The 22,852-nt window shown below is 51.9% G+C and overlaps 1 protein-coding gene across 1 annotated transcript; it reads left to right on the forward strand.

Annotated features, from left to right (window-relative positions):
- The first annotated feature begins 7,681 nt into the window (after positions 1–7,681).
- On the forward strand, positions 7,682–21,594 carry NEURL3 (neuralized E3 ubiquitin protein ligase 3). The gene is given in 4 exon segments (XM_078057424.1): positions 7,682–7,748; positions 19,233–19,718; positions 20,651–20,719; positions 21,374–21,594. Coding segments are annotated over 4 exon segments (843 nt in total).
- The last annotated feature ends 1,258 nt before the right edge of the window (positions 21,595–22,852 follow it).

Below are 22,852 nucleotides of genomic sequence, written 5' to 3' on the forward strand. Positions count from 1 at the left end.
GTGCTGTAAGCTAGAGGCCCAGCACCCACCTTCAGTGGCAGAGAACAGACTCCGAGTCAGATCAACTCCCAGTCCAGCCACTTTCTGTGTGTGGCCCCCCGTATGCTACTTAGCCTCTGGGCCTCACTCTCCTTATCTGTAAAATGGAAAGACTTACCTTAGTGTTGATGTGAAGACAGTGGGATTAATGTGTGAAAAATCAGCCCCGTGTGGGTCACCAGCCTTACGACCTGTATCCTGCCCTCTCCTCAGAGCGGGGCACCGTTGCTTCGGGCCCAGGGGTGGGCAGGGCCTTGCGGAACCAGGGCAGAGCATGGTAGACTTTGGTTTCTGGGGGACAAAGGCTTTCTCTGGTCCTCATCTGTGCTTGGTCCCGCCTCAGTTCCCCTCCCACTTAGTCTGTCCTAGACTCTCCACTTGCCAGAGGCCACCTGGCATCCCAGGTCCTCATTCAGAGGCCTGCCAGGCAGGGACAGGGCCTGCGGGAGACATCGGGAAGGGCTTGCTGTGGGGCAGGGCAGTCTCACTCCCTTTGGGCTGCTTTTCTCCACCTGGAGAGGGCATCCCTGGGTACCTAGAGGCTTGCCATGGTGCCTGAGCTCTCGCACACCCAGCGGATCCAGCAGAAACTGGAGGGGTGGAGGAGGAGGGAGGGGAATTGAGCAATGCTGAACACATACGTGTGCAAAGACAGAGTCACTGTGGGGAGGGGGAGGGAGATTGTGCAAAACGTATTGATATTAATATTGATAATAAAAAACCCACTTTGTATATGTATGGCACAGAAGAGTTCACAAGTGCTTTCCTACACGAGCTCGTTTTCATCCTTGCCATAGTCCCTGATTTCAAAAAGCTGACAATTTCGTTTCCAGGGAAAGTTGTGAATAGCTACAATACGATGCTGTGAGGGCAATGTGAGCAGACCAGATTCCTGATCTGGGAGCACATAAAGGTGAGGACTTGAGCCAGGGTCCTACAAGCAGTAGGCAGTTCATGAATGTAGGCTAATTGGCTGTTAGTCGGGTACATGGCAGAGCCCCGATTTTAATGGGGTTGGCAAAAATCAATCAATCAATCAATCAATCAATCCCCAGCATCTCTTGCAGCTACGGGGTAGCCTTGAGGCCTACCGCTGGGTCAATGAGATGTGAGGAGTCAGCTGCGGGTTTCTAGGAGGGTTTGACTTTTCTTCCACAGGCCCTGTGTCTTCCTCTTTGTCACTTCCTTTTTTCTTCCTGCTTGGAAGGTGCAGTGGGTTAAAGCAGCTATCTTGAAACCATGAGGAAGAAAGCGACTTGCCAAGGAAGCAGAACAGGAGGCTGCAAGGATGCTGGATCCTCATGATCTGCCTGAGCAGCCGTACCAGCCTGGACTTCCCACTGCAGGATTAACCACAGTTAAGCCACCATCCCTGGGTTTTTATTACATGAAATTCAGTGCAATTCTCAATGAAGTCAGCGGGCAGGTGCTGGTGGCCCTCAGTCACCACACTAGCTAGAGGGCCCTGGAAAACTCATTTGCACTGTCTCCTTGGCTTCTCTGCAAACCAGAAGTTGGATAAGATAATCTTTGAGGGGTTTTTTTCCTTTTTTTCTTTTTTTTAAAGATTTTATTTATTTATTTGACAGAGAGAGAGATAGCGAGAGCAGGAACACAAGCAGGGGGAGTGGGAGAGGGAGAAGCAGGCTTCCTGCTGAGCAGGGAGCCCGACGCTGGGCTCGATCCCAGGACCCTGGGATCATGACCTGAGCCGAAGGCAGACGCTTAAAGACTGAGCCACCCAGGTGCCCCCCGTTTTTTTATTTTCCTTAAAGATTTTATTTATTTATTTGACAGAGAGAGAGCCCAAGCAGGGGGAGCGGCAGGCAGAGGGAGAGGGAGAAGCAGGCTCCCCGCTGAGCAGAGAGCCTGATGCAGGGCTCTATCTCAGGATGCTGGGATCATGACCTGAGCCAAAGGCAGTCGCTTAACCAACTGAGCCACCCAGGTGTCCCCCGCCCCCAAAATGACTATTTTAATAAGAACATCTGGCTCTGCACCTTTCTGCTGCCTAACAAGTGTACTCATTCCTTCAGTTTACAGGTGCTGGTAGTTAAAGGAATTACGTCTAGCATTAGATTATGTTGAAGCAAAGATTGTAATCTTTTTTTTTTTCTTTTTAAAGATTTTATTTATTTATTTGAGAGAGAGAATGAGATAGAGAGATCATGAGGGTCAGAGGGAGAAGCAGACTCCCCGCTGAGCGGGGAGCCCGATGCAGGACTCGATCCCGGGACTCCAGGATCATGACCTGAGCCGAAGGCAGTCGCTTAACCAACTGAGCCACCCAGGCGCCAGCAAAGATTGTAATCTTAAGGCTTCTGGGACTCTGGCAGGGGAGGCCTGGAGTTGATCGCCCTTTGTTTAAAATCTGCCACTGTGATTGTGGTTTGCCAGTTTTTCCTTACAATTCTGTAAATATTTTGCTATGTATATTTTGAAGATATTAGGTAAATAAGGTTCAGGATTGTTTTAGTCTACTGGTGAATTATTCTTTTTATCATTACATAGTGACTCCTTTTTCCCTAGCAGTGACTTTAAGTGGTCTTAAAGTCTATTTTGCCTAGTATTAATACTGCTATACTATCTTGCTTTTGATTAGTATCTGCTTAGTACAAAAATGCTTCCAAAATTTCTGTGTCAGTATGTTCTAGGCATAACTGTGTAAAGAGCATATAGCTAGAGTTGTGAAAATGTAGTCCAAGAATCTTTGCTATATAACTGACCAATGTAGTCTGTTCACATCTATTGTCATTATCGATATATTTCAATTTAATTTGCTCTTTTATTTATCTTATATTTACCGTGCTCTTGCTTTGCTTCTTGTCTCCTTTTGCTACCTTCTGTTAGATTGGTCACATTTTCTTTATGCTCACCCCTTTTTTCCTATATTGGTTTGGATATTGCATATTGTATTTTTATTCTTTTAGGGGCTAATTTACAGCTCTATCATGCCTATCTGACTTAACAAGGGATGAAATTAATCAGTATCTTTATACTCTTCCCAAATAATGCCAAGGATCTTAAAAACTTCAACTCCAATTACCCACCTCTCATTTTCCATGCATTGTTATCTAATTTTATTTCATCTTATTTTTAACATCTCAAATTATTTATTATTGGTTGTGGTGGTATACATTTGTGACCTTTTTGTTCTATTTTTAATTTTTAAAAATTTAATTACAGTGTAGTCAACATATAGCGTTATATTAGTTTCAGGTACAATACAGTAATACAACAATTCTATACATTAGTCAGTGCTCATCACGATAAGTGATCCCCTCGTCATCCCCTTCACCTGGTTCCCCCGTCCCCCCCCCACCCTCCCCTCTGGTAACCATCTGTTTGTTCTCTATAGGTAAGAGTGTTTTTTGGGAACGGAAGTGTCTGTTTGTTGGTTTGTCTCTTTTTTCCCTTTGTTCATTTGTTTTGTTTCTTAAATTCCACATATGAGTGAAATCATATGGTATTTGTCTTTCTCTGAGTGACATTTCACTTAGCATTATACCCTCTAGATCCATCCATGTTGTTGCAAATGGCAAATTTTAATTCTTTTTATGGCCGAGTAATATTCCATTGTATATATATCCCACATCTTCTTTATCCGTTCATCTATCAAGGGACACTTGGACTGCATCCATCATTTGGCTATTGTAAATAATGCTACAATAAACACAGGGATGCCAAAATCAATGACTGTTGAGATTTATACATTTATACATAAGATTATCTTATGGTCTCTATTATTGTGGGTAAGCTGTCTTCAATCAATATAATTATTGCTCCTTTTTAAGTAAGCCATGTTTTGGCTCTGATTGCTTTTAATATATCTTTGGTGTTCTGCAGTGTCTGTATGTGGATTTATTTTTATTTATCCTACCCAGGACTCAGTGTGCCTTTTCAATCTGAAGATTCATATCTTTTTTCCATTCTAGCAAAAATTGCATCCATTCAATCTGTTCTTCTTCAAAGCATCCTAATCTTTTACTATCATTTTTATTCCTTCCTTTATATTTTTAATGATTCTAACATCCTGATTTGATATCTTTTTCAGCTTGTTCTGTCATCCCAAATTCTTGGAGATAATGATTTTTTTATTTGTTATACTTGTCAGGTCTCCTTCACAGTAGATGGTTTCTTCATGTGATTTGTACCTGGTGTTTGTGAGCTCATCTTCAGTGAGACTGTTTTATTCTGTGGGAGCGCTGTGTGTCCCGGGTTGTGAAAATGGCCTCAGAGATCTGTTCTGTATTTATTTTTTGTTTTTTGTTTTTAAGATTTTATTTATTTGTTTATTTGAGAGAGAGAATGAGAGAGAGAGAGAGCATGACGGTGGGGGGGAGGGTCAGAGGGAGAAGCAGACTCCCTGCTGAGCAGGGAGCCTGATGTGGGACTCGATCCCGGAACTCTAGGATCATGACCTGAGCTGAAGGCAGTCACTTAACCAACTGAGCCACCCATGCGCCCCTGTTCTGTATTTGTTTGTACTTACTGCTCCAAGGACTCATCAAGGGAATATTTTTGTGTTAATTTTTCAGCTTGGGAATTCTTTGCCCCAGAGATAGCATAAATTTATTTATTTATTTTTTTAAAGATTTTTATTTATTTATTTGAGAGAGAGAGAGAGAATGAGAGAGAGAGAGAGAGAGCATGAGAGGGGGGAGGGTCAGAGGGAGAAGCAGACTCCCCGCTGAGCAGGGAGCCCAATGTGGGACTCGATCCCGGGACTTCAGGATCATGACCTGAGTGGAAGGCAGACGCTTAACCGACTGAGCCACCCAGGTGCCCAGATAGCATAAATTTAGATGCTACTTCCATGAATACTTCAGGTTTTAAGTCTTGATTTTTCCCAGGAATCTTTTCTCCCACCCAGAGCCATAAGCCAAGACAAGACTCACAGTCAGCTCTCTAGGTTGGTGGGTCAATCCCTTCCTGAGGGGGTAGCCCTTCCAGGGCTCTAGCTTATATAGGGGTCTCTGTTCCGTTGTTCCGTGTCTTCTTAAGGCCACACCCCTTGACCCAAGGAGAGTCTGACTCTTCAACGCCTGTCATTAGGGCCCATATCCAGGGTCCAAGCTCAACTCTGTACACCTGACACGTAGCTGTTTCCCCACCCTTTTTTCAAGGTCCATTGTGGTTCTAATACCTTTCAGTTAATATTTTATTCTCAGTTTCTCAGTGTTTTCAAGGGGAGGGGGATCAGTGTTGGTCCAGTCCACGATGTTGCCAGAATCTGACAGCGGTGGTCTTGATGTTTAGCAGAGCACCTCAGGGAGCCTTGTGACCTGCGAAGTTAGGCCTGGAGATAGCGTTGGTTGGGGCTGGGGAGCTGAACATCTCAGCATAAGAAATCAACAGGGGTTGGAGGGTGAGGACATGAGAGCTGGCTTTGACACAGGGGAAGAGTAAGTAAGGCCTGGAGGAATAAAGGAAGGCCCTGGCTCCAAAAGAATGACCAGTGAGAAATCCTGGTAGAGCAAACATCTCAGGACCCTTGAAAAGAGTGGTGGGTTGAGCTTCATTTAACTTTGTTCTCTGTGTTCAGCTGCACTGTACATACTTTCTCCTCTCACACAGCAGGGGCCTATATCTTGAGTCAGAGTTGCTGCTCACAAAGGCCTGTGTCAGTGGTACTTGAGTAAAACCCAAGAAGAGCCCATCCTCGGAGCGCCTGGGTGGCTCAGTCTGTTGAGCGTCCGACTCTTGGTCTCGGCCAGGGTCATGATCTCAGGGTTGTGGCATCAAGCCCTGCGTGGAGCCCTGCATCGGGCTCTGTGCTCAGTGGGGAGTCTACTTGAGATTCTTTTCCTTTCCCTCTGCGCTCTCTCTCAAATAAATAAATATATATTAAAAAAAAAAAAAAAAGAAGAAGAAGAAAGAGCCTATCCTGGGGTGTGCTGGCTGCTGTGAAGAAAACAACCCCAGGAAAGGAGATGGGGGAGGAGGATTCAGCAGAAGGAAGAAACAGGGCAAGGAAGAGCCTGGAGAAACGTGGGGGCCTTTGCCGACCTGTCCCAGCCTGGAATCCCTGGGGCCTTTGCGGGGAGGCAGTGCGTTCCTCTCTGGATCTAAAAAGAAGGCTCCGGGGGCACTTGGGTGGCTCAGTTGGTTAAGCGTCTGCCTTCAGCTCAGGTCATGATCTCAGAGTCCTGGGATCGAGCCCCACATCTGGTTCCCTGCTTAGTGGGGAGTCTGCTTCTCCCTCTGCCCCTCCTCCCTGCTCATCATCTCTCTCTCTCTTTCTGTCTCTCTCTCTCAAATAAATAAATAAAATCATTAAAATAAAGAAAGAAAGAAGGCTGAGCTCAGGCTTTGTACATCAGCTCTAAGCACAGCACCCCCCCACTCTGCAAAAGGACCAGAAGCTCACACATGGGCTCTGTACTCAGAGCGGCCCCCACAAACACATGCTCCCTGCACAGCTTCACCCAAAGAGGCAATTGTTCACTGATCCAGAAGCCCCAGGATTAGCCACCTCGTCTATCTGGAACACACCTGAGAACAAGGACATGGGGTTTTAAAAAACATACCCTGCCAACCACATGTCATATACTTTCACACATCTTTCAAATGCCTTTAGGGATTTTGCCCAGGAGCCAATGATCTTTGTCTTAGAATTAGTAATGTTATGGAATCTGGACTGGATCTCCCGATGGAAGAGACAAACGGCACCCTGAGATCTTGGAGGAGGTTTATTTAATGCAGGCGGGCTCAGAGGAGAGTGGTCTCCAAAGGTCTGAGCCCTGAGCACAAAGGGGGCAATTTGTACACATCTACTTCCGCATACTTGGCACTTTTGGCGCGTGCGCGAAGCGGGGCAGGGAGAAGAGCCCGGATTGGTGCACGTGGGAAGAAGAGCCGGGAGAAGAACCCGGAAGAGCCCCGGGGCAAGGACTGGGACTCTCTCGCTGGCTCGGTCGGCCATCTTAGGACACAGATTTTCCTTATCATTAAAAACATGAAGAACTTTGGAATCAATCCTGGTTTAACCTATGCTAGCTATTCAACTTTGAGCCTTAGTTTCCCCATCTGTAACATACCCAAGTCCCACTGCCTGTGGGTGGCAGAGGCCTGACTCGAGACTGCCCACTGCACTAAGCTATTCCGTGGTACTTAGCTCACATGGGCCCCAGGAAATGTTTGCCAACTGTCTGACTGAAAGAATCAATGAGTCGAAGAAGCCCCCAGCGGAGGCACACACAGTGAGATGTGTTCACTCACAAATGGAGACAATGAAGCACACAAGGGCGAACTATTTGTAAGCACACACGGTGCCCAAAGCACGTGCCTGCATTTTGTTGCCAAAAGACCCACGGAGAAATCAACCCTCAGGACAACTTAGTCCCATTGAGACAGAATTCAAGGACCCTGTCTTCCTTCCACACACAACAAGGAGTGGAGAGAGGCAACAGTAACCAACAGGTGCACAGCCCAGGGAGGACAGAGACACCCTCATTGTTAACCCCTTCTTCTCTAGCGGCTGGGTCTGTTCCTATCCTGCTTCCTAAAGCTTGAGTGGAGAGAAGAGAGGCCCCTAGAGGGACAGAACAGTCTGGAGCCCGCTCTGGCCATATCTAGAGTCCCAGCTCTACCACGGCGGAGGGGCTGGGGGGCGTTCACTCCTTGCCCAAGGACTGTGCCCATGGCCCAGGCACTGGACCCAGTGACAATGGCCAAAATGAGCATTGACAATGGCCAAAAGCCCAAAGGTGAGGAAGGAAGATATTTTCTTTCTCTCTGTGCTGTTTTGGTTTTGGTGTGGTGCCAGAAGGATCTCCAGGGAATCTTGAAAAATTCTGCTGGAAAGGTTGGTGATTTGTCTTCCTGGCTAGTGGAATTTGTTCTCCGCACCAACAGCTCCCCTCCCCACGCACCTGCAATGCTTCCACAATGGAGTATAGGTGGCTTGGCACTCAGGCCATGTACCCATGTGGTACACACACATGTCCCTGCACCCGTGTGCTGGGCCTCTCATGCTCAAAGTCTTCCTTCCTTCACCTGCTGCCTTCTGGCTCCCACCCTCTCTCTCTTTCCCTGCACCCTGTGACTGCTTGCTTTTCCTCCAATAACCATTCTCTCCTTCTCTCTCATAGCAGTGGCATGCCCCAATTTCTAGCTGGGCACAGGACTGTCCAGAATAAAGGCTACATTTTCTAGTCCTTCTTGCTGTGTGTAGCCATGTGATTAAGCTTTGGCCAATGGGATGCAAGGTGAAGTGAGGGGCCATGGGAACCTTCCTGGCTGTGCCCTTCGAAGGGAAGTGTTATGCTGTGCCCTGCCTTGAGCCCCCCCCCACTTCCTGCTGGCTACCATGATGCTGTGGGGAAGCACTCGGGGCCACGTGGAGGGGGGCAGTACCCTAGTGAGGGGAAGCAAAAGTCAGAGTGCCCTGGCCCACGCTGGTTTTGCAGAGTGCAGCCCCCACCCCCAGGCTTGTACATTGAAGGAAACGAGCCTCTGTCTTGAGCCATTTTGAGCCTCTGTCACTTGCAGCTATACTCACAACCTGTAGGATCCAGTCACTCACACAACATTCACGTCTCCAGGAGCTGCCCCCTGGCTTTTGCCTCCCCCCCTCCTCTGGCACTGTCTCTCCAACGGTGGACCTCCTCCTGGCTGCTTCCCAGCTGTCATCCTACCCTACACCTGGCCGCCTCCCACTCCTCCCTCTTGGCCCATTCTTAGCTTCTGGGAGGCCATGCTCCTAGCACCTCCCATGTCTCTGATGCTCCTCTCCAATGTCCTCGAGAGCCCTTATTCCCATGCTTGTCCCTGCCATGTTGGTTTCCCCCAAATTCTGTCTGGGATCATTCTAAGAATAAGGGCTAGACTGTCCTTCTGGATGCGAAGTGGATGAGCCGGGTTTCTGGGCTCAGATGGGGGTGCCTTCCCAGACTCCAAGCTGGGCCTTTCCTCCTGGCTAGATGTTGCTTGCGCATGCTGCATGCCCGGGCTCGGGCAGACGAAATGTCTCTGCTCTGCTCATGATGGCTGGCTGGACTCTCTCCCTCTGCACCAGCAATTGTCTTTTTTAGTTTCCAAAACCGGGCTGAGTCCATCTAGAATCATCTCTGTGGAGTCTGTAGCTGGCCCTCACCTCCTGGTAGACCGCCTTCTCGCAAATACATAACTCCTCACCCAATCCACCAGCTTGGGCTGCTGATGTCCCTGCCCAGACATTTGGTTGAACCAGGGGCTGCCCTGGCCAGACTGGGTCAGAGGTCCTCAGGGCTCTGGAGATGCACAGTGCTCGTGATTCACTCCCCAGTGAGCCCACAAAGGGCTCAAAGGGACCCATCCTCCAGCAGGAAAACTGTAGGGCACTCCCGTGGCCCCAAGAAAGGCACTGATGTCCCCTCCAGTAAGGGGAGGGCTGCCCCTTCAATGGTAAGGGCTGGTGCTTTCTAATGAGTGCAGTCCCCTGTGCTAAACATGTACCCATTCAATCCCATCAGCCCTCAAGGTAGGTCCCTTTGTTCCCATTTTGCGGAGGAGAAAGCTAAGGCTTAGAAAGGGCAATCAGCTGGCCTCGGGGGTTATGGCTGTTAAGTGTGAAGTCAAGACTCGAACCCAGCTCTGTCTGGCTCCAGAGTTTATGCACTCCATTGTCTTCCCTGCCTAGTAACTCTGGAGGGTCCATCACATTCCTCCAGCTCAGCAGCTGGGCACTCCTGCGCCACTGATCTCATTCACCACTATACGACCTTCATGCCCAGCCCTGTCCTCTCGCCTAAGCTTCTGCTTGGATTCCCAGGTGCCCTTGAGCCCTCTGACTTGATGGCTTCCAGGTGCCTTAGACTCAGGTCTCTTCCCACACTTGTATTCCTCCCAGACTCGCTCTCAGCAGGTGTGTGTCCTTCCCCTGGTACTTGGCATCCCCCCCCCCACCCCCACTCCGTCACCAGGGCTTGACTTTGGCTCTCCTATTGTGCCCTCTTCAGCTCTGCATTGCCGCCTCCTTGCCGCCCCAACCCATCACTCCTGATGCTCTGCACCTGCGCTCAACCCTCTGTTGCTCTGCCTGATGGATCTTTCCCCAAAGCAGATTGTTCTAGGCCCCTGACCCAAGGCTCCTACTCAGAATCCTGCAGCGATTCCCTATTTTCTACAGAATCAAGCCCAACCCTCCTGAGCATAGCCATTGTGATCGAGCCCCTCGCCGCCAGCTCTGTCCACACTCCGGAGGACCAGTGTTCCACTCTACCGCTGGGCTAGAGAGGGCTTGCTGCCTACCTAATATGCATTTTCCCCTTCTTCCTTCACAAGAGAACCCTGATTTTTAGCGGCTCCCCCAATAAAGACTACATTTCTCAGCTTCCCTTGCAGCTAGTTGTGGCCACATGACAAAATTCAGGCCAATGAGATGTCAATGAAAATGTTACATAAGCCTTCCAGTGAATTGGCTTATAGGGAGTTGACTTAGCTGAGAGGAATGCCCTTTTGGGTCTCTCTCCTTCCGGCTGCCTGGAATGCTGATGTGCTGGCTGGAGCTCCAGCAGCCCTTTTGATCCATAAAGTAATCTTGAGTATGGAGGCCAGTACTAGAATGGTGGAGCAGAAAAGTAGAGAGAATCCTGGGCTCCTTATGGCCATAGAGCTGTCATGGTTACCCTGGACTGCCTACTTTCAACTTATTTTATGTGAAAAACTTTTTCAATTTATTTTATGTGAAAAAGAAATGAACAGGTCTCCTTTAAGCCATCATTCTTTTGGATGTTCTGTTATAAGCAGGCAATCCTGATCTTAACTGATACAACCAGATAGCATTGGGCACTATTACATTTCAACGTACACATATGCGGTTCCTCCTTCCTGGAATGCCTTTCTTTCCTTTCTTGTTGTTGAAGGCCTAATTATGTTGCAGGTATCAATTTTAATATTGTTACTCCACAAAACCTTCACCCATTCCCTGGGCATAACAACTCCCTACAGCACCCAGGCCCTGGGTTTTCCGAGGCCTCAGTTTGGTCTCCTTATAGCACTTACCTAAGTACTGGGGTGTACTTGAATTGACTGACGGATAAGAAGTGGGTTTTCTTCAATCTCTGGTTACCCAGAAATTAGTATAGTGCTTGCCACATAGGAGGTATTCAATAAATTTTTGTTGAACACACACACACACACACACACACACAACACCCCCACAGCAGCTGCCACAAACTTCCAGGACAGACTCCCTGACAGATGTGTGTGGGAAAAGGGGGACACAGAGAGAAGAAAAACAGGAAACCAAACCCAAATCTCTCCCCTTCCCCTTTCTCTTACCTCTGAGCAGCCAATTGACCCCCTAGGGTGCCTCCCTCCTCTGGCTGCCCTCTCTGAAAGGCTCCGCACTCACACCATGGCCGGTACCCTGGTACTGGTAGGGCAGAAACCAGGGGGCCCAGGGCAGTAGAGGCCCACAGCAGAATCAGCACCCAGGAATATCTGGACAGGACAGCAGGATGGAGGGAACAGCAGACCTAACTAGGGGCTGGCTACTTGGCTGGCAAACCCTAGCCTCCCGCTCCTGACTTCCGGACCCCAAGGCCCAGGGTGGGGTCTAGCTATTGACCCAGAGGATGCGGTAGCCTCCCAGAGTTGTTGGGTGGCTCATCAGCAGGAGTCGAGTGGGCAGGAAGGAAGACAAGTATGTCTCTCTCTGTCAAATAAATAAATATAATCTTTAAAAAAAAAAAAAAAGATAGAGGACAGTTCCAGCGCCCCAGAGGCTCCTTCGTGCCCCTTCCCAGGCATAATTCCCAACAGTGAGCACTATCCTGATCTCCAACACCACAGATTAATTTAGCCTGTTTTTGAACTTCACGTAAGTGGAGTCATGCCCTGGGTGCTTTTTGGATCTTCTCTCTCTCTCTTTTATTTGTTTGTTTGTTTGTTTGACAGAGAGAGACACAGCGAGAGGAACCATGGAGGAACACAAGCAGAGGGAGTGGGAGAGGGAGAAGCAGGCTTCCTGCTGAGCAGGGGCCCCGATGTGGGGCTCGATCCCAGGACCCTGGGATCATGACCTGAGTGGAAGGCAGACAGTTAACGACTGAGCCACCCAGGTGCCCCTGGATCTTTTCTTAAGTCCATCACATCAGTGAGGTTTAACCATGTTGTGGATAACAGTACTTTGCTCGTTTTTATTGTCACGATTCTTCCATGGTGTGACTACATGGCAATATTTTTCCATTCTCCTGTTGATGGGTGTGGGAGGCTGGGTTCCCCAGGGAGCAGCCCCTGAGACAGAGATTACTGACGGGGCTCATTAGTGAGTATTCTTGGGGTCAACACCTGTGGAAATAGTACTGGACAGGGGGGAGAGCCGGACTATGGTACTTACACAAGAACCTCAGTTGACCACATGAGGGTAGCACTCCAGCCACCGGAAGTTCTTCGTTCCTGAAGCGGGATCTGAGCAGCACATCAGAGCATCCAGCACAATGGACATTTGGGTTGTTTCTGGTCCGGGGCTATTATGAATAACATGGCTCTGAGCATTCACGTACTGGTCTTTGTGGACATATGCACCCGAGTCTGTTGGGCATTCACCTAGGAGTGGCATCTCTGCGTCATTAGGTAGGTGGACCCACAATTTTAAAAGAAACTGACAAATCCTTGCTGACCACCTACTGTGCACATGGCCTTGAGTGTTCTAGGGGCTGGTTCCTAGGCATGGCAGCCCCTTGCCCTCCAAGCCCCTTGCCCTCCCAGTGGGGAACAGCTGAACATAGCAAGTATAATAAGGTAGGGGTCCCAGGACCCTGGTGGCAGGAGAGACAAGGGGCTGGGCTGCCTAGCAGTCCCCAGATTGGGCTGGGCTCCCACTGGCTTCCCATTTCTGCTCCACCACAGTTGGCATGAGCCCTGGGCGAGCTCTCAGCTTCCTCAGCTGTACGGTGGGGACCGAAACAGCTCTCCAGCAGCTAGCTTCTCAGAGCGCTTGAGGCTACTTAGGAAATGCTTCTGTGGAAGCCCTTTGAAATGATGGGGCCCTGGGCAAATGATGAAGGCTGACTGCCAGTGAGGGAACCCTGGGCAGGGATGGAGGGACTATGAGGGGCCTCGGGGTCAGGAGAGGAGGTGTGGAGGCCTCAGAAGCCTCAGCCCTCTGACCTCCTTGCCTGGGGGTGCCTCTCCTATCTTTGAGGGCCTCAGCACATCATGCAGTACTGACTATAGCCACCAGGGGACGCGTCAAGAACTGTCTTGGAGCAAACGTGCACAACGGCTGCGTAGGTGGCTTGGAGGGGAGGGAAGGTCTCCATTCAGGTAGCAACAATCCATAAAGCTCCTACTGTGGGGTCGGCAGGGAGGACCACTAAATGCTCAGAAGGCTGCAAAGTGGCCTAAGTGAAGAGACATGGAGGGGGCATAGTGCCACAAGGGATGCAAACCCTCACAGACCCCAAGATCAGACATCTGACTCCTAGCTGCCTCTGACCAGGGTCCTGTAACCCTTAGTTACTGTTTTTTTTTTTTTTTTTTTTTTAAGATTTTATTTATTTATTTGAGAGCGAGCGAGCGAGAGCAGGAGCGGGGTGAGGGGCAGAGGGAGAAGCAGGCTCCCCACTGAGCAAGGAACCCGATGCGGGGCTCGATCCCAGGACCCTGGGATCATGACCTGAGCCAAAGGCAGACGCTCAACCGACTGAGCCACCCAGGCGCCCCATAGTTACTGTTTTAAAAACCTGTAAAAATGCCTCAGGAAATAAATTAAGTTGCATCCTGAAAAGTCCGTGGGATGTTCTTCTGCCTGAGAGAACAAACATAATGTGCTATGTTTGCAAGAAAAAAAATAATAGTAGCGCGCAGCTTAGCGGTAGTTCCAGGATGGCAAACTTCTGCCCTTGTACTCTAGAGATAACAGCACTAATACAATTTGTTGAGAATTATCCCTAATTCCAGGCCCCTAAAGCGGGACCACCAGGTCCCCGAAGCAGAAGCACCAGCTCACCACAATCAGTCAGGGAGCTGCCAGGTGATCAAGAAAGGAAATATTAGAGCCGACGTAATCCCTAATCAATCAGCATGATCCAAGACCCTAGACCCTTACCCTGGATTCTCATCCTTTAAAAACCCCTGCTTGTAAGTCACCGGGGAGCTCGGGACTGGGAGCATTAGCCCCCGTTCTCTTGGGTGGCGCCACACCAACAAATAGCCTCTTTCTTTACTGCAAAAGCTCTGGCAGCTTTTACGGGCTTGGTCTGGTTTCAGTAGCACAGCGGTCAACACGCTGCCTCTCGAGCCCGACGGCCGATGCCGAGTCCTGATTTGTAGTTTACTGCCTTGTGATTGTGTGAACAATGTGCTTCACCTCCTTGTGCCTCAGTTTCCAAGTTTGTAAAATGGGAATGATTACAATAAATAGGTAGTTTTAAGAAATTGCCATGAGGATGAGCAAGTTAATACGGTCCTGGACCTAGAACAGTTAAGTGTGGGACGCGGGTGCTGCCTGGGCAGCCCTGCGCCCCAGATGTCAGGCGGGAGGCAGGAGGGCCGCTCCTCAGAATGCCTACTCCCGCTGAGGTCCTGAAGATGGAGCTAGACCTCATCAGCCTGGTGGCATCATGTAGTCTGATGTCTACAGCTTGCCAGGTAATTTTCCATCAGGGCTGAGGGGACCTGATTTCCCTGATAAGCTTCCATAATCACTTCTTTTACAAGATTGTGGTTTATCAACAAGGTGCTCTTGGCTCGAGCGCTCTGGTCACCACCCAAGGCAGCCAGTGATACTGGTGGAACCAGGGTGGGGGAGGAGGCGGAGGGATCTCTGGGCCCCAGCTCCACCCAGAGATAAGGCGATGCCCTAAGCCTGTATCCCTCAGGTTGGGCCAGTAGGACCATAAAGCGTGGGGCCCTCGCCTCAGACTGGATCAACTGGAACCACCAACCTTGGACTTGCCGTGATTGCTATTGACTTTTCTCACCAGTTTGCCTTTGGCCTTGGAAGACTGCTTCTAGAGGGGGAAACAGAGGGAGGCTGGCCAGGAGTGTGGTGTGGAAGAGAAGGTCCAGGGTCCAGGCAACATCTTCTGAGGGCAACTGAGGCCAGACTGCTGTTACCTCTCCATTGCCAAGACTAAAATCACAGCATGTCGGGGCTAGAAGGGCCCAGAAACCAGCTCACCTTGCCTTCCTGCTTTACACATGGGAACGCCAGGGCCCAGGGAGGACAGAGGAGGGCAAGAAAGCACAGGAGGCAGAACCTGGGTCTCCAGACCCTCCATCCTTTCCCACCTCAACAACCTCCCCAGCTCGGTCACCAGCACCACTGTCCCCAGCTTCTCCGGGGACATGCATGGGGATATCCCTCCTCTTAGCAGAGTTCAGAGTAGTCACTGACCATGGCCTTGATCTGGGGTCTTGGGAAGGGCTTAGCCTGGAGATGGGGGGCCAGGGTACCCATAAGCCTCCAAACTAACCCAGGGCCTTGCCACCTAAAGTGGGTTCTACAGAACCACCTCGTTAGAAAAGTAAAATCCCAGCCGTAGCCCCAGGCCTTCTGAATCAATCAGTATTTTAATAAGATCCCTCAGGAGATTCCCGGGCCTGCTGCAGTGGGGAAGCACCAGGTTAGAATAAGCCATTTTCCCTCCACCAGCCTCAGTTCTCCTATAGAAATGGAGGGGGCGGAAGATCTCGGAGTTTCTTTTTGTTTGTTTTTGTTTTTTTTAAAGATTTTATTTATTTGACAGAGAGAGCACAAGCAGAGGGAGAGACAGAGAGAGAAGCAGGCTCCCCGCTGAGCAAGGAGCCCGATGTGGGACTCGATCCCAGGACCCTGGGATCATAACCCGGGCCAAAGGCAGCCGCTTAACCGACTGAGCCACCCAGGCGTCCCTGTTTTTGTTTTTAAATAGACTCCACACCCTACATGGGGCTGGAACTCAACCCTAAGATCAGAGTCGCTTGCCTACGGACTGAGCCAGTCAGACGCCAGATCTTTGGCTTCTTCGCACAGCTAACACGCCCAGAGGCAGGCGTTCGGCATGACCTCCTGTGGGACGATGTGTGTTCTGTATCGGATTTGTGGAAAGTGGAATTCCAACTCCAGCAGGGTGGGGGGTGGTAATCAGCACTTCTCCCATTCTGCCTGATTTACCCCTCTCCTCTCTGCCTGAGATCCAGCGCTGGGGCAACCTCACAGGTCCTGGGATGCAGCTAATTCAGTTCAGTCCACTCAAGCAACACTGATTAAGCACCTCCTGTGTGCCCCGGGGTCTGGAGCAGGGAATCTCCACCCTGGCTGTGCATTAGAATCAACCAGCATGCTTTTAAAAACTACTGATGCTGGACCCCACCCCAGGCCACTGGAATCAGAGTCTCTGGGGGCAGGTCTAGGCGTGAGTACTTACTAATGTGCCACAGGCAATTACAATGCACAGCCGGGCTGAGAACGACTGGTCAGAAGTAAGGGACAAGTCTATCCTAAATCCTACCCAGGCTGTCTCCGGAGTCCCTGCTTCCTTTAGGTCAGCCAGCTGCAGCAGGTCTGCTGCGAGCCAGGGGCAATCATCAGGAAATTCCCCAGATATCATACATAACCCGTGACAGCAACCTCTAATTAATCATCAACCTTGTAACATGATCCTGGCCCATAACGAGGAGACCCGCTGAATCTTTGGAAACCTGTCTACGGGCCTTCTCCAGACAATTCCTTCCAGACCCAGGGACCCGTGCCCGAGGACCCCAGGCTGATGGGGGCCCAGCTCTGCTCCCAGGCTGGTAAGTGGGAGCCCTAAGCTTGGTCCCTAGACCAGGGATGCAGAAGGAGAGGGCAAGCTGTGGAACCTCGGGTGAGTCCCTTTTCTCTAGGGCCTCAGTTTCTTCATCTGCAGGCCAGCGCCAACGCAAGCCCTGCCAGCTTATGGGGCTACCAGAGGCACAAACCAAAAGGTTACCGGGCACGACAGTTCTCTGAGAGCGTCACCTGAAACCACAGTGTGCCCTTAGTGTGCAGGCAGGAGATGGAGAACCTGGTCTTTTACCACCAGAGGTCTGGACTGCATCTCAGAACTCTGCTCCCTCCCAGGCGGAGAGCCTGGAGCCTCAGCCCTTGGCTCCCGAGGGGCACCGGAGGCTCGCACCCCGGCAGCAGGTAGCATCCAGAGCTGGGGAGGGGAGAGGGACATGATAAGGAGGGTGGGGACCAAGCCACGGCTGGTGCTGCTGCTGTGGCAACTGTGGATTCCAGGTCATGTGGTGCCGTAAAGGAGGCAGCGTGGGGGGCAGGGGCAGGAGCCGGGCCCGGGCTCCTCGGCTGCTGGCTGTGGAGATGTGCAGAACCACCCCGACTCAGCTCCCTCTGCGTGCCTCCCTGCAGGTCGTGGGAGCAATGAAAGATGCTGTAAGGGTTCATACATGCCTGGCCCCTAAGAGGCTTGATGGCTGGAGGGGTGGTGATGGAGATGATGAAGATCCAGGGAGGTCCTCGCTGAGCAGAGGGCTGACCCTCAGTCACTTAGACTCCGAGAGACTTACTGCAAAGATTCTCTTTGAATCTGCCTGGGGGTGTGGCGAGGGGGAGACATCCAAAAGTCATGGTGCCTGCCCAAGTGGGCAGTTAACTCCTCACATTCAGGATCTCCAGGCAGGTACCTGGAGACTCCAGGCCGTGGCTGGCCATTGATATCGATCCCATTGGTGGGTAAGGAGACCTATACCCAGAGGAGCAGTGACCTGCGTAGGTGAGCGGCAGAGCCGGGACGAGAATCTGGCTATCAGACGTGGCTGCCCTCCCCAGAGCCTCCCGGGTGCCTCAGTGACTCTGCGGTGGGCCCAGAGACAATCCATCTGATGTCAGGGCCCTCGACTCCGGCTCTTGGGCACCATCTGTGCCTACTCGGGGACTCCCCCTTGCTTGTGCATAGCCTCCAGGAAAAGGCATCTGGGCAGACTATCAGGAAGGAAGGGAGAGACGAGGGTATTCCAGAAGGGGGTGACAGTCGTGCAGGGGGCTTGGGTGAGGGAGGGGTGAACTTGGATAGCAGGGTTCAGAGGTCCCCAAGGCCAGAGTGAGTGCTTGTCCCTAAAGCCTCAGGTGAGAGAACCATGGTAGGCTTGCCTTTGGACTGAATCCATCAGGGACAGATTCACTATGACCTCAAGGGTAGCCCTTGTACCTGACCAGATTTAGCCTCCCCTCCTTGTGCCCTGCTGGAATCTTGCAGGCTTGTGAGTGGTCAGAGAAGTGTGGCAGGGGAAACTGGTGAGATCTGGGAGGGGGAGGCCTTACTTTTTTGGGGTGGGGTCTGGCTCAAGTTCTGGTTGAATTCCCTTCTATTTTCAGCATCCATCTTCCAACCCAGAAAGAGCAGGACAGGAGGGGAGAGGTGGAGGGGAGAGAGATGAGGCCTGGGAGCTGGCTAAGTGCAGTTGTGGGGCAGGAAGCTCACTTCCTGCTCAGGCTCAGGCCTGGGGCTGGAGGGGAAGGGCTGCTCCAGTAGGGAACTTCCTCTCTTGACTGCCAAGTGGAGTCGGGTTGGGAAGTCCCCCCATTTTAAAGCCCAGCCCTGGGCCTTGGCTGGCCCAGGCCAGGATTCTGAGGGGCAGACCAGGGACTCCTTCTCCAGCCTGTGCCCCCTCCCCGCACCTCACCCTGTGGGGGCACTGATGGACCCCTTTCTCTTCCCAGAAAAGGAAGTCACCCTCACTGGGGGCCATGGCCTTCATAAATGGTGCAGGTTCTCTGTGGGACAATGATAAAGTCAGACAAACAGAGAGGGAAACAGCGCGAACACCAGGACCCATCTACCAGAGCTCACCACAATTAGCAAACCCATCCCTTTCAGGTTGTTTCTAGATACAGATAGAATATATCTATGTATATTAAACATATAAACATGTGTCGAAGAAAACCTGGATCATATTATATCTACTGTTCTAAAACCTGCTCTTTCTATTTCATGCAAATAACCATTACCAGGTATTGAGAGCCGGTACAGGCATGAGTTCGTTTAATTTTTACAACATTCCTCCGGGAGGGGCACTGAGGCCTGGGGAAGTTCCCGGCGGAACTCAGATCCCGGGCACGCTAAGCGGGTTCCTCACCAGGTTTTGATCAGGTCTCCGGGAGGGCGGGGGTGTCCCCTGGATGAGAGCACGGGCACTGGCCCCGGGGGGATGGGGGGTGTGGAGATAACTCTGGGGAGCGGGTGAGTCGGGGTCCAGACCGCACTGACGCCCCCACCCCCACCCCACCCCTACAGACGCCAAGGCGCCACGAGAGACACTCCGCTTCCACGCCGAGGCCAAGGGCGCGCAGGTGCGTCTGGACGCCAAGCGGTGCACTGCGCACAGGCGCGCCACGTTCCACGACGGCATCGTGTTCAGCCAGCGGCCGGTGGCGCCGGGCGAGCGGGTGGCGCTGCGCGTGCTGTGGCACGAGACCGGCTGGTGCGGCGGGCTCCGCGTGGGCTTCACGCGCCTGGACCCCGCGCGCTTGTCCGCGCCCAGCCTGCCGCCCTTCGTGTGCCCAGACCTGGAGCAGCAGAGCCCGACGTGGGCGGCCATGCTGCCCGAGGGCGGCGCGCTGACCGGGGACGTGGTCCGCTTCTGGGTGAACCGCGGCGGCCGGCTCTACGCCAGGGTCAACGCGGGCCCCCGGCTCCTGCTGCGCAGGGGCGTGCTCCTGGGCGCCCCGCTCTGGGCCGTGATGGACGTGTACGGGACCACCAAGGCCATCCAGCTGCTGGGTGAGGCAACCCGCGGGGACCCGGGCGCCGCCTGGGTGGGAGGTGGAGGCTCGGGTGGTACTGCGCCCCCACTCACAGCCGTGGGGAGATCCGTTCAGTTTTTCATATACAGTTTTTACATCAGCTCCTACCCAGGGTCAGGTAGGAAGATGGGTGCTGGGCACGCCAGATGGACAAGACCCAGTCAAAGGGAGGGCAACCTTGCCCCTAGAGAATACTAAGAAGATATGACTAGCACTTCAAACATTCTGTTAAAGGGCTGTTTCCCAAAGGGAGAGATTGGAGACTGGGTTTTGCTGTCTAAGTAGGAGTTCACAAGAGTCAAGGGTGGCGAGTAAAGGGAACAAAAGTGTGAGCGTTAGATGTGCACCGGAAGACTGCTTGTGGGGGTACAGTCCGCCGTTCTGTCAATGGATGGGCAAACCAGAACCATCCCTCTAGCCACCTGAAAGGAGGAGTATGGATTTCAGGGAGAGTGGATACAGGAGACAGCCTTAAAAAGAAATATTGGCGTTCCTGTGCTGGTCGTCCAGGGCCTACACAAGCAGTCCATTCTCCCCCCATTTTTAAAATCACTTGTCACAGCTGCTGAAGCCTCACCCCTGGAACACCTGTTTTGGTAGGTCTGGTGTGGGCCCAAGCACCCGTTTTCCTGGCCCCCTGGGGTCTCCAGTCAGGCAGCAACAGTAGGGCAAAGAGGCGATGTCTAAAGGATGGGTGGGGTGGTTTAGGAAAAAGAATCTACAGCCTCAGGAATTCTCTGCTGGGTTAAACCAGGGAAGGGACGGCTCGGGCCGTAAGATCAGCTGGGAGTTCCAGCACTGCAACCCAGGAAAGAAAGCCCATGGAACTACCTCAGGGGCTGGTGGGGGTGGGGTGGGAACACCCTGGCTTTGCTTTCCCTGGGCCCTGAGTCTCCCTCTCTGCCTCAGATCCCAGGGCCAGTGTCTTCCCCTCAACCATGCCATGGGCCTTCAGTGATGAGACTCTGCAGCCTGAAGGTGAGTGGCTCCCCCCAGCCCCAGGGCCTCCCCGGGACTCCAGCACCAGAGGCACCAGGGGAGGCCCCAGCTCTGAGGGCTCAACTAAAGTCTTTCCAAGTCCCACCAAGTCTCCCACAGGCTTTAGGCTAAAAGATTTGGTGCTGCCTACGAGAAACCTAAACGCAATTTAATAGCTCTGCCTTCTAGAACTTTACAAGATACAAGAGCACATTCATGCACAAATAATGTTATTTTGTCCCTGCTTTAAGAAGCAGTCCATGTTCATAATAAAAGATTTGCCAAACAGAAATAAAATAAATAGTAAAGAGTAAGTATGGAAGTAAAAAAAAAATCACCCATTACCTCTTTTTTTTTTTTTCACCCATTACCTCTTGGGTGGATTTTTCTCCTACTATTTTGTAGTCATATATCTGTAAGGAATTGTGCTCTGTTTTCCTTTTTTCTAAGTTGGAATTTTATGACATATATGTATGTACATTATGGTTTTCTTCCCAGTTTTTTGTTTTCATTTGCTTATGTTGTGAGCATTTTCTCATGAGGTAATATTCTTCACAGCAGGACTGCGTGGTTCCCTGCCCTGTAGTTATAGCGTGAGTAGGCTGCCCAGCCTTTGCCCCCATGTGCCCCAACCTGTGTTGTCCCCTTTCCCAGCTGCAGCAGGGGAGGAGTGCGCCATCTGTTTCCACCGTGCTGCCAACGCCTGCCTTGTCCCCTGCGGCCACACACACTTCTGCAGCTACTGCGCCGAACGGGTCTTCATGGACTCGGCCAAGTGTCCTGTATGTCGCTGGACGATTGAGGCCGTGGCCCCCGCGTGAGGCCCCCCTACTCTGAGGACTGGACAGGGCCTCCGGGTGCGGGTGGCAGACTGAGTCTAGCTCTGAGCCTGGTGGAGGGTGGAGAGGGGCAGCCCCCCCCCCCCCCCCCCCCGCGTTCTGGAGGAATCAGGAAAGCTGGTCAGCAGCGGGCCTAGCAGGGCGAGGCGGGCGGGGAGGCAATGGGTCCTCCCCCCTCCCCAACAGATTGGGGCCAGTGGAGAAAGGAGGAGCCCCTCTATCTCCCTGGTGGTTCAGCAGGGAGCCCTCTGCTTAGGTTCATTTGTGCCCGGGGCTTGCCGAGGCTTTTGGCTGACCACCCGGTGCGGCCACCGTAGACCTAGCAATCCTGGTACCCATAGGTCATGTCAGGGAGAAGGGCCTTTATTCAGAGACGGGGCAGCCTGTTCCCTGGTTTTATAGCGGAGGAACGGCAGATACCGGCATGTATCTGGTAGAAGCCCGGCCCATCCTGGGGTAACTGAGGAGCCTGGAGCAGACGCAGGGAGGCATATGGGTGGAATGTTTACACTCTGATGTGAAAGCTGGGTCATCCTGATAAGCCCTCCATAAAGCGGATGAGCAGTCACCCGCCCTGCCCGCCCTGCAGGGTGATCGTGAGGTCCCAGTGAGAGAGCATAGCTGAAGACGTTTCTGCACACGAGACTGCGCTGTTTTGACTGTGCTTATTTCCTTGCCAATTTCGGAGGCATCAAAATAAAGTTTGTCTCTTGTGAATGATTTTGTAATGAGTATGTCCCCTTTGCTGCAGTCGGGGCGGGGGTGTGGATGGAGCTGTGGGCTGTCGGGATGCTAGGGCATTTGGGAACATACGCTCTGTCCTCTGCAGACACACCCTAGGCTTGCGGTGGACTGGGTGGGGCTCGGCCACTCAGGCCTGTGGACTTTATTCTGCTGATGACACGAAGGGGACAGTTCCGCGCTCCCAGCCCTGAGGTCACAGCCAGGCTTTGCCCTTGCCATTCTCGATCTGAGGGGACTGCCAGGAGGCTCTGGCTCCTGAAGGAAGGGAGAAGTTGACCCGGGAGCCCCCCTCAGCAGGTGCTTGGGTTGGGGCAAGCCATACCTATTACTTTGCTGTTGTTCCTTGCTCTGGGCCTAGTGGGGCGGTATCTCCTGGGAGAGAGGACTAAGAGGGTGGTTCCAACCTATTGTGCTCAAAATTGTAATGATGGGCACCTTCATAAACTGCCTCCCTACCCACACCATTGCCAACCAGTGGGTTGGGACATTGGGTTTCGGGGACACTGGAACAGCTTACACTCTGGAGTGGGATCGCCTCTCCAACACTCAT

This window comes from Halichoerus grypus, chromosome 10 (genome assembly GCF_964656455.1).
Source record: "Halichoerus grypus chromosome 10, mHalGry1.hap1.1, whole genome shotgun sequence".
Classification (NCBI taxonomy): domain Eukaryota; kingdom Metazoa; phylum Chordata; class Mammalia; order Carnivora; family Phocidae; genus Halichoerus; species Halichoerus grypus.